The sequence below is a fragment of the Cucurbita maxima genome, unplaced genomic scaffold (genome assembly GCF_002738345.1).
Source record: "Cucurbita maxima cultivar Rimu unplaced genomic scaffold, Cmax_1.0 Cma_Scf00006, whole genome shotgun sequence".
Classification (NCBI taxonomy): domain Eukaryota; kingdom Viridiplantae; phylum Streptophyta; class Magnoliopsida; order Cucurbitales; family Cucurbitaceae; genus Cucurbita; species Cucurbita maxima.
The window spans coordinates 4,863,977-4,881,973 of NW_019272022.1; the positions used below are offsets into that span (position 1 = coordinate 4,863,977).

The following is a 17,997-nucleotide window of genomic DNA, read 5'->3' on the forward strand; positions in this document are numbered from 1 at the left end:
GTATGAGGCCTTTAGGGTCCAAAAGGCTCATATACGGAACGTCTCGAAATAATACCAGGAGCGGGGGATTCAATTAACCGAGAGTTAGAAGCTGAATTTTCACCTCGACCATCAATAGGTTTAGTCAAGGCTGTTTATAACACGACCTAAATAAGCCTCGCTTTCCCATTGCTTTTACAGAACTTCCCTTTTCCCATTGCTTTTACAGAACTTCCCTCCTGTATCAGCAAACCATCACTCATTAATACAATACAACATTATTTGATTCTAAATCGACTAATTCACCGGCAAACCATCACTCATTAATACAATACAACATTATTTGATTCTAAATCGACTAATTCACCGGATAATGTTACTGAGTCGTGTTACGGGACATTTAAATTTTTTTATTTATTTTTGCATGGACCAGGGTAGAGATTCCTATGAAAAAATTTCATTTATTTTTACCTGAATCATAGATTGAATTTCCACATATAATATTAGATTTTGAAAATTTAATTAATTATTTAATTTAATTAATTAATTAATTATTATTATTATTTTACATTTTTAATAATAAAGAAGGTCATGTGCAAATGGGAACCGGAGGAAATTGAGCAAATATCTAATTTTGCATTAAAATTGAAATAAAAATAATACACAATAAAAAATAAATTAAAAACGAAAAGAAAAAAAACCCATAAATAATAATAATAATAATAATATATGTATGACATAAATCATTCACTTTGATCATTTTGTTTTAGACAGTTTTAAACACACGACATCATTGTCTAAAAGCACTTTAATATGCTTAGTGATTAATTAACTATTTAAACTCGTGATTACTTCCCACTTAACTAATTCTTTTATAAAAAAAATATTAATTTATTCTAAATCGCATGAAACCTTGACTATTGTTTTTTTCCACAAATATGTTTTAAATTTATATTATTATTATTCTATATTTTCTCGAATTTTGTGGGCCCAAAATTATTCTAATGATTATTAAGGTTATCAATGTTTTTGACTTGATTCACTGTATATTAACTATAGCTATGTGAGGAATAGAGTTATAGATGTCGCCGCCTATTCTCATAAAATTATTTATTATAAATTAAATGATGATCTCTATTTTAATTTTTAAATTTTCTAAATATTTTAAAATTTTAGGGACAAAATTAAAATAAATTTCGATAATATTTTTAGCAAAATTTAATGGTTATAATTAGTAATTAGTACTTTATTATAATTTTAAATATTCACTCCCTTATTTACAATATGAAATTAAAAGAGAAAATTTTGAATATAGTTTGCTGGATTGTTTAATTAAGGAAAGCATGTGTGATGTTGATTTTTTGTTGACTTTGAAGCACTGTAAGTAAAACGACATCGTATAAGTCAAAATAAATAAATGGACTTTATTTATTAATTTATTTAATTTCTCACCTGTTTTTTATATATAATTTTGATTGGAAATATTTTTTAAGAAAAAAACTATTATATTATTTTTTTTAAAATAATATATAAAATTAGCATTTTTTTTTAATTATAAAAATAATTTTTTGATAAGGAATCACATTGACAATTGTAGCTAAGAATGGGACATATACTGAATTTTATTTAATGTTTTTCGTTTAATTGTGTAGAAAAAGAAAAATAAAATGTATTTGCCATGGCCTTATCTTCTTAGTGCAAGTTGTCTTTTTATCATGATTTAATAAATTATTTTTTTTCATTAATAAAAAAAAATTAAAATTAATTATAAAAGCAACTTTAATAAAATTTACCATCCAGTAAAATTTAGAAAATGCAACTTATCTACATACACGTCACGTTAATCAAACATTCACGGGTCATAATACATTACTAACATCGGTTATATATGTAAAATGTTCTTAGGTTAGATTGTAACCCTATTTTCGAGTTAGTCGAGTTGACCTACAAATCGACTCGAACTTTTTAGGTCTCGGTTGATATTAATGTTTTTTTTTTACTTTCTTGAAAGTAAATTATGATGGGTAAGAAAAAGGAAATTTTTGGACGGTAAAAAAAGGTAGTAACAATAATGAGGGGAATAAAGTGGGTTTATTTGAATGGAAAGGGGAACCAATTTTTAAAAAAATAGGGTGAGGATTTATTGAAATGCACACCAAAAAAGGAAAATAAAAATAAATAATATATAAAAATATATATGAGAATTAATTATTATATAAAAATGGGAATTGATGGGGATGGGATGGGAAAGGGAGTACTCCAATTTGCTAGGTGAGATAAGGTTTAAGGCCACTCCTTCATCTTATCTTTCTAGAAGCTTCAACTTAATTATTTCCCTCTCAACCTTCTAAAAATTTCAAAATAGTCCCTAGAATTTCGTTAATTTTTCTTTAGTAGTCTCGGTGTTGATATATAAGAATGTGGGAGGTTTGATTAAACCGTGAGGACCTGCCCTGAGTAGTAGTCTCGGTGTTGATACATGGGGAGTGTAGGAGGTTTGATTAAACTGTGAGGACCTGCCCTGAGTAGTAGTCTCGATGATAATACATGGGGAATGTGGGAGGTTTTATTGAACTGTGAGGACCTGCCCTGAGTAGTAGTCTCGGTGCTTATAGTTGGAGAATGTGGGAGGTTTTATTAAACCGTGAGGACCTGCCCTGAGTAGTAGTCTCAGTGCTGATAGATGGAGAATGTGGGAGGTTTGATTAAATCGTGAGGACCTGCCCTGAGTAGTAGTCTCGGTGTTGATACATGGGGAGTGTAGGAGGTTTGATTAAACTGTGAGGACCTGCCCTGAGTAGTAGTCTCGATGATAATACATGGGGAATGTGGGAGGTTTGATTGAACCGTGAGGACCTGCCCTGAGTAGTAGTCTCGGTGCTTATAGTTGGAGAATGTGGGAGGTTTTATTAAACCGTGAGGACCTGCCCTGAGTAGTAGTCTCAGTGCTGATAGATGGAGAATGTGGGAGGTTTGATTAAATCGTGAGGACCTGCCCTGAGTAATAGTCTCAGTGCTGATACATGGGGAATGTGGGAAGTTTGATTAAATCGTGAGGACCTGCCCTGAGTTGTAGTCTCAATGCTAATACATGGGGAATGCAGGAGATTTTATTAAATCGTGAGAATCTGCCCTGAGTAGTAGTCTCGGTGCTGATACATGGGGAATGTGGGAGGTTTGATTAAACTTTGAGGACCTACCCTAGAACGAAGTAGAGAATCCCCGAGAATGTGGAAATGAGTAGGATGAGATTTTTTCCCCGTTAGTTAAACGAGGTTAGGGACAGAGATTATATTCTATTTTCCCGTCCTTGCCCAAATCTCCATCTTGTCCCGTCGAGCCCTGCTCACTTAGATATATGCGTATCCGTTGTAATATTGAAATTTAAGTTTTTAGAAACGATGTATTTCGTAAGAATGCGGGGACAAAGACCGAGAAGACTTTTCTGTTTCAGCCACATTTCGTGAACATCTCTAGCTCTAATCAAGAATACGTGTCAATTCATTGTATGAAAATGAGGGCAACGTCACACCGTTAGGAGCCAAAGAAAAGTCTACCAATCAATGCTCTTTACAACACCATGATTAGATTGTAGTGTATTATTAGGAGTGTGAGCCCTCCAAAACCCAACATGTTAGGGTTTTATTGGCTAAAAGCTTTCTCCTTGTGAGCATGAATGATATTTAATAAAGTTCGAGTTGGATTCAGCTAAATCGACGGCATATGATTTAATCAGTTGAAGTATGTTCGGGTTGATCGAATGCAATTTTCACAATTGTTTTCGATAATAATAACGGAAGAAAGACGTTAAATGTAAAATACGAGCATCACGACCACAACAAATTCATCATTATGAAAAGCTCTTATCAGGGTCACGGTTAATATCATTGCTATCATCAATAAGAAAACCTTTAAGCTTATTACCCAGTAACTGGTTTTAAAAAATACGATAATAAAAGGAAGATACGAGTTTGTAGCTAAATATTTAACCTAATAGGAGCATCCCGTTCCACACAACACCAACACAAATAAAATGTTTAAAATGGACAACTTTACCCTTTACCCTTTGTGCCTCAACCGTCTAACATAAGTAAAATGTTTATAATGGACAATTTTACCCTTTGCCCTTTGTGCCTTAACAGCCTCGCAACTCGTTCATCTTGATATGAGTTTCTCGATTGATCGATAAAGGATATGCACGAGTAAATCTTTTCATTTTGACGGTGAAATTTAACATTTTTATCTCTCGTATCTTAAATTTTAAAAATCGAATAGAAAAGAGAATATGTCGTGTCATACTAAACTCCATGCTTCTTTACTTTTTTTGATTGATTGCAATAACACATGGAATGGACCAAGTCCTATTATTATTTCTTTTTCTTAGGGTTTGGATTTTTCAATTACAAAATAAAATAAAAATTATAAAAATTGATTTTTTATTTTTAAAATTAAAATATTTAATTGAATCTTCCAATAAATGTCTAATCAATTAATTTATTTATAAAAAAAAATGTCAATTTAATCACATAAAATTATTAAATTTAAAATAAATTTATAGTTTAATTAAAAAAATGAGGGTGAAATTAAAGGCGTGAATGAGGGGTTAAAAATGTCCCACATCGGTCCATTTATGATAAGACAAACTTGAGGGAGAGGGTTGTGAGTTATGGCTATAAAATCATTAAATATTTCAACTAACTATATTTATGGTCACGTTACCATTAACCAAAGCCAAACCCTCCATTTATAACCCAACAAAATTCTATTTAGGCTGAGATCCCTATCGATTGAAGAGGGAAACAAAACATTCTTTCATAAGGATATGAAAACCTCTCGTGAGGTCTCAGATCCACCGTTACCAGATATTGTATTTTTTGGGTTTTCCCTTTCGGACTTCCTCTCAAGGCTTTAAAACGATTCTGTTAGGGAAAAGTTTTCACACTCTTATAAAAGGTTGTTTTGTTCTCCTCCCGAATCAATGTGGGACATCATAATCTACCACCCTTCAGGGCCCAGCGTTCTCGCTAACACCTCTCCCTAACGTATGCATTTTAAAACCGTGAGATTAACAGGCCAAAACGGACAATATTGGCTAGTGGAAGACTTGAGTTACTAAACATTGAACAATGTGTGAGTGAGGACATTAGACCAAAAAGAGTCGATTGTGAAATCTCACATCAGTTGGAGAGGGGAACGTTTGTGAAATTTTCAAATATTTTGAGGGTCGATTTTTAAGTGGAAGATGGCTAGTGGGTACAAATTGCAATGTAACATAAAATGTAAGGTTATAATTGCAAATAGTTGCTAAAGTTTAAAGTAGACAATAAATAGGGAGATATGGGGATGGGGGGGTTTCATAAATAAGTGAAATTATGGGGGGCTTAGAAAATATGATAATGGCAGAGAATGGGCAAAAAGGAATTTTAAGAATGTCATCAAACTCAAAAACATTATTCTTCCGACATTATTATAATCTTCAACACTGAAATTACCGCCGACATTTGACCGTGTCAGAGATTCACACGTACGATTTTACTCAATTGGGCCTGAGCCCAAACAAGGTCCATGGAATTGGTGAAAGCCCAATGGGTTGGTCTCCATCGTTAATGGGCTGTAAAATGGGCCTGAACCCAGAACTAGGACGTATGGAAATACCTGTTTACCGACTTTCTTTATTTAACAATATATTCGAATATTAATTAGGATGTATCAAAAAGACTAAAATACCCTTTAACAAAACCATTCAAATTTCATAAATCAACAGATTATTTGACCAAACAAAAACAATAATAAGTAGATATTTTCCGTTTTGACCAGTTATATATCGCCGTCAGCTTCACGGTTTTACAACGCATATGTTAGAGAGAGGTTTCCACACCTTTATAATAAATACTTCATTCCACCCTCCAACTGGGGTATTCCAATTTATCCAATTAAATTTCAAATATTTAATTTTATTAAAAATTTAATCGCTCAATTAAGAACTAACCTTTCTTAACAGCGATATTATAATTACAACGGTTGTTCGTAAAAAGACCACAGATAACCGTTTCTATCGGTGTCAAATCGAGATTTGAATACTCACCTACTTACCAAAACTAGTAGTTGTTTTGTTTTGTTTTTTTTTTAATTTAAAAAAAATATTATTTATGGGGAAGGAATATAATAAATGAGTTAGGTATTTTCAAAAAAAAAAATTTATAGAAAAAGGCAACTTTATGAGAAAATCATATCTTTCTATAAAAGATGTAATGATTTCATAAATAAATATGAGATTTTAAAAAGAAAATAAAAATCACAACATGGCTGCATGTTCTTAACCTTTCAATAATCATTATAATATCAATAAAGTTAACGAAAATTACTATGTTACACGGTAATATTTATAGAGTAAAAAAATAAACGTCACGTGGACTCGAATACGAAACAGGTCAGAAATTAGAATATGTTTTTAACTCAATTTAATATCATAGATGGAGACGTATAAGGTATCCCTGACCGCAACCTGAAAGCATTAAACCGATCGAGACGGAACATGAATTGAAAGTCTTGTAGGGCTAGAAAGAAGACGGAGAATACAATCCCGACCCGAGTTTAGGGTGAGAATTAATGCCAAAAGTGGGAGAGGGCAAGGAAGGGAAGGATAGGGGTGAGGGATTTTGCAGCCTCCACTGCGCTGTATTCTGAAATTTTGCAGCTTTGAAATTCCCCATTCTACCCTTTCATTGAGTAGAGCTTGAGGTGGCTGTGTTTTTTTTTTTTTTCTTTCAAATAAATTTTAATTTTGACCCAATTAAAATAAAATGGTTAATATTTTAATTTAAAATATAATAAAAATTTAGAAGAGTTTAAAAAATAAAGCAATTTTTTTACAAATTAATTATTAAATTTAAATGTTATTTCTAATAAAATTTTAAAATATATTTAGCTTAGGAACATGCATATCATAAACCATCCATTTTCCACACAAATAAATAAATAAATAAATAAATAAATAAAATGACTTTGGTTGGTCAATTACTACTTAAACCTTGGTCGTGCCTCCATCTTTGGTTGACCCTCTTTTAATGCTCCTCCATTCATTTCCCTTTCCTCGAATATTTAATTAATATTCTTAATTTTTTTTAAAATTAATGGAAAGTATCTGTGTGATGTGTAGATAGACGGTAAAAAAAAAAAAAAAAAAAAAAATTAATTTTGTAATTTTTTAAAATTTAAAGATATTTTTAAAATAATGTACTAATTGTTGGATATTTTTTAGATTTTTTTAAAAATATTATTAATTTTTTTTTAGTAATTTAAAAAAATAATAAATTAGTGAAGTGATTGTGTGGACATATTAATTATTGAAAGTGTACTCATTTATTAAACTGAAGTAATCAGCTGTCCAAAGCAAAGCACCAGATCAGCTCTCATTAAAAGAATAAATAAATAAAAATTGCACAAACAGTCCCTCAACTATCATGAAATTAAATAATAATGATTTTGATTGGAGAGTTGGAGAGTGCATTTTAATGCAAATACAGAGAAATACAGAGAAGCACTTCTCTCACTCACCTGTCATTTCCGATTCCATCACCCACCAACCCACTTCTTCCACCTCCCCATCCAGCAAATTAGAGTTTGCAGCTGTCGGAGATTTTCTCTCCTCCTTTTCTCTCTCCTCTGCAAACAATCTATCAAATTATAACCACCAACGGCTTAAACCGTGTGGTTCACCGGCTGTGATATTTGATGCAGAAGAAGAGAAGCTCGTGTACGACGTCGTTTCTGGGGAGGGTATGGCTTACCCACATTACCGATCGCAATTTGGAGACACCACTTTCACTAAGGTCTTCGTGGGTGGACTTGCTTGGGAGACTCCCACCGAGGAAATGAGGCGTTATTTTGAGGAATTTGGTGACATTCTTGAAGCTGTTATAATCACCGATAAAATTACCTCTAAATCCAAAGGCTATGGCTTTGTGAGTTACTCTCCCCTTTTGCTTTCTTCTTTCCTAACCTTTTCCACTTCTAACCACGTTTTGATTCGATTCTTTAGGTCACTTTTCGTGACCCCGAGTCGGCTAAAAGGGCTTGTTTGAATCCTAACCCGATCATTGACGGGCGACGAGCTAATTGTAATATTGCTGCATTGGGACGCCCTCGTCCCTCGCCTCCACGAGGTTTCTAATTCAATTCCCTCAGTTTTTGATGTCATGAGTTTTTCGTTATGATTTTTTTTTTTTTTTTTTGTGAAGGACGACATCAGAGTGGCGTAAATGTGCAATCAGCTTCGCCGTTGCAGTTGAACCTCCCGCCACTTCCTCCGCCACCTCCGGTTGTGTATTCACCATACGGGTTAGTTTTGTTTTAACTCTAAACTTTTAATTTTGCGTGTCGGAATGAGCGGTAAAAAAGTTTAGAACTTTTGTTTGGAGAAGGGTAGGTTGTTGGTTTTAGTGGATTATCCTATCTTGTGGTCACGACGAGTCAAAATAATAATCAACTTACCAACAACAAACAGCTAAAACTATAGCTTTTTGACTTATTCGATGTTTTTAAGTTATAAATTTACGAGAGATTATTCAAGAAGATGGGTATATCGTGACCTACCGTTTTTTTTTATTTTTTTATTTTACAGATACCCGAGTTACAATTCTGATTATAACTACCACCAGCAAGTGAGTTTCGTCTTCTCTTTTTTTTTTTTGATTGTGGCATTTACTCAAACGATTAGAAAGGCGTCACACAAACTAAATCGAACACATTGAATTATTGTAGCAGACAGTGTACAATCCACAACTCCGACCACCACAATTCTATCAGCAATCCCCATATTTCTACGGCTATTCTCGAACATTTCCCATTCCTTCACCGTCTCATCAACATCGTCTTCCTCCGTCTTACATGTACTACCCGACGCTTCCCCCAGCTCAATTCGAACCCTCCTTCAACTACCCTCAAGCTCCTCTCGTATCGCACCGCTTTTCTCCTGCAGGTACGTATCATGAATTAGGTTAAATTATAAATTTCAATAAGAAATTGAGTTAAAAATAAGTAAACGTCTTAGTTACCGTCACATCGTTTTGTTACGAGAGGGTTAAAAGTGGGGGCCATGTGGGTAAGGTAAGGGTAGAGCCATGTGAATGAGCTGTGTATTGGGGCCAATGAAATGGTTGAGAGCAAATTGATGACAGACAGCTACTGAACTCACCTGCATTTCCATGTCACTTTTTCAACCCCCTTTTATTCTAAAACCCCAACTTTTTTATTTTTCAACTGCCCCCTTAATTTCTTTCCCTTTTCGTTTTCTCCCCTCTAATTTTCCATTTTTGTCCATATACCCTCATTAGGAATAATGTTACCACCAAATACATACCCCTTTTACCCCTCATTATTCTTTCAAATTTTCAATTTAGTCCCTAATTTAATAAATATTCAAAATTTTAATTATGTTCGTAAAAAATAAGGTAATAACCTAAATATATCCTATGTTATTAATGGTTACAGTTGAATAATGTGTTTTTTATTTTTTTGTTTTATATTTTATTTCTTAATTTCCATTTTGGGTAGCTGTGTCCAGCTGCGTTTGAAAATGGACCACTTTCGTAACGTTTAAATTAAAATAAAGCATTATTATTTATTCACATAAAGTTTTGAACATTAATATATAAAAATAAATATATATTAATTTCAGATTCTCAGACATCTCAGACATGTCAGCAAGCTGAAGCTGGAGCTGGAGAAAGTCCGACCACTTGACATACAGAATAAGAATGTCAAAAGCCAAACCGAAATTATTGGTTAGAGTAAAAAAAAGAAAAGGTGGAGATAGTAAAACTGTAAAAAGTTGACAACTTGATCCATTTGAGATCCTTTTTTTCACCCATTTTTATCTCTTGCTGAGGCTCAAGGTCAATTTTTAGAGAGAGTTTTTTTTTTTTTCATCATCATCGAAGTATGAACTTGATATGAACCAAGAGACACCAATCATATAATATGTTTCAATGAAGATGTGAAGAAAATATTGTTGAAATTTTCAAAAGATATTTCAATTCATGCCACATTTAAATTTTGGGTAGATTACCATTTAGAGTAATTTAGAGTTATTGTATTTCATTAATGTATTTTAAGACTTTTTATTTACTTTAGGTTATAATTACATAATGATTAATTCTGACTATTAAATATGAGTGTTACAACTCTTGGAATGCCTTTAATAGTTTCATTTTGAGGCTATATAAAGCCATGTATGTTGTATTTGTAATAGACTTGAAAATATATAGTACAAGGAGCATTTGTGCTTTCTTTAGCCAATGACTAAGTTTCTTTGCAATTCTATGTAGTTTAGGTTGCAGGTAGAATCATTCAAGCTCGACATGATCAATCTTACTTTTGAAGTGATTCGAATATTAAACAAGTGTTCTTGCATTGAGATATTTGATCAACAAGAATCATTCAAGCTAGACATGATCGATCTTGTTTGTGGAGTGATTCGAATCTCAAACAATGTTCTTGCCTTGAGATATTCGATCAACAAGGTATTCCGAATCTTACTCTCCTTGTAGTGATTACCACATATCAGAACTTCTGACTTATTGATCAACACTTGTAGACGTTTAATATTCGTCCATATTCGAATTTGGAACTTCAGCTTTTAAGGCCCATGTTGATACTATGGGCCATCAAATAAATTACACCTTTTAAGGCCCTTAAAAAACCACCGTCTCTAGTTTGGAAATATACTCTCTCCTGATCGTGTTTAGGTTTTTAAATATTAAATTGTAACTGTCCAAGCCCATCGTTATTAGACTCATAATTTTAAAATGTATCTATTAGGGTACCCTGATTGTGTTTAGGTTTCTAAATACTAAATTGTAACCGCTCAAGTCCTAGTCGATATGAGATCTCACAAAACACCCCCTTGGAGGCCTAGTGTCCTTGCTGACACATTGCCTTGTATTTGACTTGCTGCTAACAGATATTGTTCATTTTGGCTCATTACGTATTGTCATTAGTCTCATAGTTGCCCAACGTCCTCGCTAGCAAACTACCCTTATGTCTGGCTCTGATATCATTTGTAACAGGGCAAGCTTACTACTAGCAGGTATTATCCGCTTTAGCCCGTTACATATCGTTATAAGTCTCACGGTTTTAAGATGCGTCTACTAGGGAGAGGTTTTCACACTCTTAAAAATAACGTTTAAGTAGAGTGGGAGTCAAGCCATTGAACTTTTAAGGTGACGGTTACTATCTTATTTACTAAACGGTATTCAAATTAACTTGAGTACATGCCGACACGAAAAACCACGGTTGGTTGTGGTATCGTCGAACACCAAATTTTCCACTCGTCAACTTTCTTCCTCGTCCATCGACGTACTTTTGGATCTTCCTTCTTTTCACATTGCTATCAATCTCCATTCCAATTTCGGCGGAGAAGGGCAATCAAGTGGGCACCAGCTTGCTAGCATCCCTCTTTATTTGGTCACCTCCAATAACTCCGGCGACAGCACCGCCTTGTCTTCCGCCGCTAGATCCGGCCTAATTATCCACAAAAACTTTATTCGAATGTTTGCAAGCGCCATGCAAATTCCTTCCATTGATCTTATGCAATTTGACGTAAAAAACAAAAGTAATTAAAAAATTAGCATAAAATAGAGGTTCGTGTTCATACTAATTGTGGTCACGTTTATCTTTATAATTTGCTGTAGGGGCACACACGAGTTAGATGGAGTCGAATTGAAGAAATCTTTTGGACTAATAAAAAAGTTTGGGTTGATGATCCGAACCAAACTTAACTTAACTCAACCCAATCCAATGCTCTATTTCTGGGTTCGGTTGAATTGAGTTATCCGGTTGTTTTTATTAAATTATTTTAAAAAAATTATAATTATCTACCAGACATGTTACGTTAATAATTAAAATCTTATAAAACTTAAATATCAGACGTTCACATAATAATTTTAAAAGTAGGGTTAGGTGGGTTGTAACTTTATTTTCGAGTCAGTAAAGTTGACTCAACAAAAAATAAAAAATAAACTCCCAGATTGACCAAAATTTCATTCTAACAAAAAAAAAAAAAAATCTAACCCAACCCAATCTTTTTAGTTTGAGTTTGGATTGAGCCGAGTAGTTCGAGTTGGTCGGATTTTCAAGTCATTTGAACACCTTAATTTGCTGTCCCGACTGCCATACTAGCCATTTTTTCTATTTGTTGTCGACCATGTTTTTTCATCGAGCCATCTCAATACCTCACTTAAAGTCTCCAGATAAGTTTCATCGCCAATATTATTAAAATTTTTGAGTATTTTTTTAGATAAAATACAAATTTTTTTTTTAATAATTTAGCATAAATCGGAGCATTCTCGATTAAAAGTAATAAATTGTTGCATCTACCACTCATTATTTCACCTATAAACATTTAATAATTAATTATTTCTTTCATATTTGATTATACTCATTATTTTTTTATTCAACTATAATCATAAATTCTAGCCGCTTTCAATTATTCAAAATTAAATAAGATAAAAATAATCGTTACATCATCCACATACAAGACGAGATGTAAAAACATTCAAACCATGCTCGATAAATCAAACATAAAAAGCTTACCAACTTCATTTGGTAAGGTCGTTGCATTTATACGTGAGAACGTATACTACCCTGGAGAAAGACGCTTTTAATATCTAGTTGTTTCAATTTATTGTCAAGTTGAGCGGTCAGAGATAAAATAATACGTATTATTGGCTTCGTAGTAGCTCGACTAAAATTGTAGGACGTGGATAATCATATAAAATCTAATTTAATTATAAAAAAAACACACACACACACAAACCATGACTATAGCACAATGTTTTGTTAACAAAATAATAAATAATGCAAATAAAATTAATTTGGATTTTTGACTTTAAAACAGAGTACTAAAAATCCATCATGCGCCGCACTATTACGCGTCATCCTCCTCTTCCGTATACAATAAATACCCTTATCTCCATTTTCTTCGTCTCCACGCACAAAATTTTCATTATGGCTTCCATTTCTCTCCTCCTCCTCTTCTTCTTCTCTTCTTCAATTCACTCGCTCTCCGCCGCCGCCGCCACTGCCACCACCGCCGACGCCGCCAGGAACCTTGCTTTCTTAGACCATCCCCTGGATCTCGACTCCTTTCCCTTTGAATACCACGGCGGCCGACTTCTCTCCGGCAATATAACCATCAATCTCATATGGTACGGCAATTTCAATCCCTCCCAAAAAGCCATCGTCGGCGATTTCATCGCCTCCCTCTCTGCTTCCAAATCGGCCATGTCCCGGCAGCCCTCTGTTTCCACTTGGTGGACCGCCATTAACAAATACTATAATCTTGCTCGGAGTTTCAAGAAATCCTCCCGTTTTTCAATCTCCTTGGGTTCTCAGATTCATGATCGGGAATATTCCCTTGGGAAATCGCTAACGAAGCGTCATGTTCTTGCTCTGGCATTGAAGGGTCGGCGGAAATATGCAATCAATGTGGTTTTAACGGCTGCGGATGTCACGGTCGATGGATTCTGTTTTAACAAATGTGGGTCACATGGGGTTTCCGCCGGAGCTCCGATTCAGGGGAAGCGGTATAAGTTTGGGTATATTTGGGTGGGGAATTCGGCGATTCAATGTCCGGGGCAATGTGCCTGGCCGTTTCATCGTCCGGTGTACGGTCCACAGAATCCGCCGTTGGTGTCGCCGAATAAGGATGTGGGAATGGACGGTGTTATTATAAACTTGGCCGGACTTCTCGCCGGAACTGCGACGAATCCGTTTGGGGATGGGTTTTATCAGGGGCCGAAGGAAGCTCCGTTGGAGGCGGCGTCGGCCTGCACCGGAATATTCGGGAAAGGTGCTTTTCCGGGATATCCCGGGGAGGTTCTGGTGGATGCTGGCAGCGGAGGGAGTTATAATGCGGTCGGTGGCAATGGACGGAAGTTTCTGCTTCCGGCGTTGGTTGATCCGATCACTTCCGTTTGTTCTACTCTGGTTTGAGGACTTGGAACGGGAGAATATGAAGAGATTAAACGACGTCGTACTTGATGTTGTACGGAATGGAATGATTTATTTATTTATACTTTTTTTTTTCATTTTATAAATATAATTCACAAATTTAAAGAAGGTTATAATAAATATGTATTTTATTTTTCTGATTATGTTGTGTGAATGGAGAATATTGCGGTTGATTTTTAAGTCCCATGTTTGGTGATTTTATATATTTTTAATTTAAAATCAATTATTTCTAATTAAAATGAAATTATTGTAAACTAAATTAATCGAAATATTAAGATTAACATTTTAGATAAAAATTAAGTTTTAAAAGAAAAAAGAATTTATTAGAGAGATATGACAATAGAAAAAAAAAAGCAATAAAAGAGATAAATATTTTTAAAACATAAAAATATAAAATTATAATTATTTAATATCTTTATATATATATATATATATATTTATTTATTTATATTAATGAAATCATATTTATTCTCTTAGACAACAAACTACCCTAAGAAAATAGGTAAAAAAAATTTAAAATAAACTTTTAAATTTGTATAGGCTTATTTTTAAAATTTTTAAATTTAAAATTTTGTGGGTAGTAAATTATTGGATATTTTTAAAACATAAATTTTTAAATTTTATTGTTTTACTGGATACAAAATTAAAATTTAATAATATTAAATTTACTTATAATAAATTAGTTAATTTTAAAAAATTTAAATATATTACTATTGTATTAAAAAAATCAGGGAGTTAATTCTACCAAAAAAAAAAGAAAAAAATTATAGCGAATTACACGTTTTTGGCTTTTGTTACGGTTAAATCTTTTGGTGTGCTTCCCGCTCCCGCCGCAGCTATATGGCGCCGTGTTCAAGGATCCGGCGAAGAATTCCAATTTCCAGCGTCCTCCGTCGCCTGGAACTCTAGTTCCATCCTTTCTGAGAAAATTCTCTCGCGGAATTTCGTCGAAATAATGGATTCTGATGACTTGAAATCTCCAGAATTCCTAAATCCTTCGCCCATTTTCCGCGCTCCCACTAATTTCCGGCCGCCAACCCATCGTCATACTCCGGTGGCTAGCATTCCAGCCAACAACCGTTCGAGTCAATCCATAATTCTCTCTCCGTAGAGTCTCCGTCGTTCCTCACCATTACCATTTCCAAGCCCCCTCCAAAAGAATCCATTCTCCCGACGATATAGCCACTTCCACGATTCCGATTCCGGAAGAAATTTCCTAGGTTTCATTGTCGCTTTTTCCGAATCCGCTCGATGCCGGAAAATCTCCGACCCTTGCTTCCAATTCGACAATGTTAATTCCATCGTCTCGATTCTTGATACTCTGATTCAATTGGTCGACGAAATACCACCGGCGCATATGGAAACCTCTCATATCGAACATGGCATGCGCGGATGGTGGGAGCAGCGGTTCTTTTGATGTTTCGATTTCTCCCCCAGAATCTCTAGTCAGCTGCCATAGAAATTGTGCCCTATTTCACCGACAGCTTCGGGAATTCGAGCCGAATCGATTATGGTACTGGCCACGAGACGAACTTCGCGGACTGGTTGTATTGCTTGGCAAAATTGGGGTAATCAAGGAGGAGGATTACCCGGCTGTGTTAATGAGGTAATTGCAGCTGGCTTATTGCTTGGAGCCTGCGGGTTCCCAAGGTGTTTGGGGTCGCGATGACTACCATTTCCTGTCGTTCGTTTTTGGATCGTCACAGTTGATAGACCATAAGTATCTGAAACCCAACTCCATTCACAGTCAGGATATAGTTCCCGTTATGCAGCACTTCCTCTTTGGATGGCTCATCAAATGGTCTGTATATTATCAGTTAAATGTTTACATTTGTTGCAAATTTGTGCTCTTCATATATTCCTTAGGATACACAAAGTTTGTTCTGTGAAGTTTTTTCTGAATTTTTTATGTTGTTTCTAAAGGCTGGATGGTCAATGAGTTCTATTTCATTAGATCAAATACAAGCTCAATGCTCTGGCTTGCAAGTTATTCATTGTTGCTCTTCATAAATAATAATGTTTATGCTTATAACTAGTAAATCTTCACTGGCCTGAGAGTAAAGAGACTGGTATTGGCTTTGTTTTCATGGGAATGGGATTGAACATTTGTTCTGCTTCAAATTCTAGATTTGTCATCATGTTCTGTAGATGGGATTATATGTCTCTAAACACTTCAGGAATCCTTTGAACTTTCTTGTAGTAATGAGTTTGGGGCCAAAAGACCCCTACGACTGGTCGACAATCATGTGAGGGGCGCATGCGTCACTTCTAGCTTGGATTATGACTTAAAGGGCGTTCAGTCATAATCTGGCACATGGTAGCTTCGTGCCACTGGCTTTTTAACCAAGCGTGATGACTAATTGTGCAAATCAACAATTCCTCTCATACTAGGTTGAATTATTAGTTAGTTCAACTCTGTTTCTCATTAGTTAGATCGAATGGTTACTGACTCGAGATCTATCCAGCTATTTATGTGTTTGCAGGCTTGTTTTTTAGAGATATCTTAAACAATATCTCAAGACCCATAATCTTGTTATTTTCCCTTCTCATGCTACCCCATTTTCTATTCTAGGAAGTGGGCAGAGTATAGAATTGGCTCTTTGCTTGTAGAAAAGTGTTAACGCTAAAGGTATAGATTGAAGAGAACTGTTGATGATGATGAAATGACATTTGGAATTTGGGTTGCCAAACATCATTCATAGCCAAGCTCCTCTTGTCTCTTTCCTTTTGACGTTGCATGTCCATGACATCTCCATATAGGATTTAAGATACAGCATCTAAGTGCTTGTCATGATTGGTTAACGACACACTCATTTTACACAAGAAGATTCGTTTACTGAAATTACCTCCACTTTTTCTTCCTTTGCAGGAACTGGATGGAAGAGCTCGGTTAATCTGTAAGGGAATCTTGTCTGATGAATGTATGAATTTGCTTCTTATTACGGACTTTGGTTAAGAAAAAAAGCACTTTTCCCTCCCCTGTTTTGCTTCATTGGTGGGCTTTGTTTCAGAATTAGGCCCAATCAAGGAGAGGAAGGGATCCATGGATTCACTAGTCGAGTAATATTATTTTATAGGCGTCGTATAAAGTGTCACGTCGCTTGGCTCAGGAAAATAATGGAATAAAAAGGACCTGCCTTGTCTGCTTCCTCTCCTTCTTTCTTTCTAATTAAAGTAGAGAGAAGAAAACCAAACGGAGGGTTTATAACATTGCTTCAGAGGGACATAAAAGGGAGAGAAGAATGGGGTGTGGGTGAGGCTGATGAATGGTGATAAGGCTGTGGGGGCTGTGATTAATAACAGAGGCAATAACATCGACCATTGGACTAAATTTGTTGATTTGGGTACCTGAAATTTTGTACCAGGTTTCAATATTTGAAGCAAAATTTCACTATTTATGCCTTTTGTCATAGACTCCATCTTCATATGGTTACCTTTTTACCCATTTCTTTTTCTCCCAAACTTTATCTTCTTCTGCAGTTGGCTCATTCAATAATTGATATCTCAATAAATTCCCTTCCACTTATATCTTAGCTTTTTGGTAAATGACTTCTTTTTTGTGCTTTTTTTAAAATGATTATTTACAGGGCAGGATTACGCGTCATTGGAACAGAAACGAGGACCAATTTTGGAGTCAAGTGTTGGTAAAGAGGAAAGGAAAAAAAGGGTACTGTTTCCTTCTTGCTTTCCTTTTCCCTAAGTTTTGGTTGAATGAAGTCACTAGGGTAACCCGGAAGATTTGAACTTTCAAATTACCCAGCGTTGAAAAGAAGAGCTCTGGCATTAATTTTCACGTTTCACTGCCTTTTCCCGTTCCACCTCCTCCTTCCCCAATCCTTGACACCGACACCTGTAGGTGCCATTAGTTGGAACTTGTAACTTGAAACTTCATCCTCCGTTGCTTTCTCCTTCCTCCTCCTCTCTCTCGGAGAAGGTATTTACTGCCTCAGTCACCTCAGTAATAAAAAATTCTCAGAAGGAAAAGGAAAGTAAAGTTTTTGTTTT

At 34.9% G+C, this 17,997-nt stretch overlaps 2 protein-coding genes and 1 pseudogene across 3 annotated transcripts; all 3 read left to right on the forward strand.

The window, feature by feature from the left end:
* The first annotated feature begins 7,489 nt into the window (after positions 1-7,489).
* LOC111481192 (RNA-binding protein 38-like) lies at positions 7,490-9,758 on the forward strand. 2 transcript variants are annotated; one of them, XM_023126557.1, is made up of 6 exons: positions 7,490-7,943; positions 8,021-8,144; positions 8,220-8,319; positions 8,603-8,642; positions 8,743-8,959; positions 9,659-9,758. In XM_023126557.1, the coding sequence occupies exons 1-6, from the start codon at positions 7,494-7,496 to the stop codon at positions 9,721-9,723; spliced, it is 996 nt and encodes a 331-aa protein (XP_022982325.1). In that variant the 5' UTR covers positions 7,490-7,493; the 3' UTR covers positions 9,724-9,758. The 2 variants fall into 2 exon arrangements, with proteins under 2 accessions (XP_022982325.1, XP_022982326.1); XM_023126558.1 differs by having other exon boundaries at positions 8,746-8,959.
* Positions 9,759-12,987: 3,229 nt separating this feature from the next.
* LOC111480871 (protein EXORDIUM-like 1) lies at positions 12,988-14,094 on the forward strand. The gene has a single exon (XM_023126084.1). The coding sequence runs from the start codon at positions 12,988-12,990 to the stop codon at positions 13,972-13,974; it is 987 nt and encodes a 328-aa protein (XP_022981852.1). The 3' UTR covers positions 13,975-14,094.
* Positions 14,095-14,803: 709 nt separating this feature from the next.
* Positions 14,804-17,659, forward strand: LOC111481053 (annotated as a pseudogene).
* Positions 17,660-17,997: the final 338 nt, after the last annotated feature.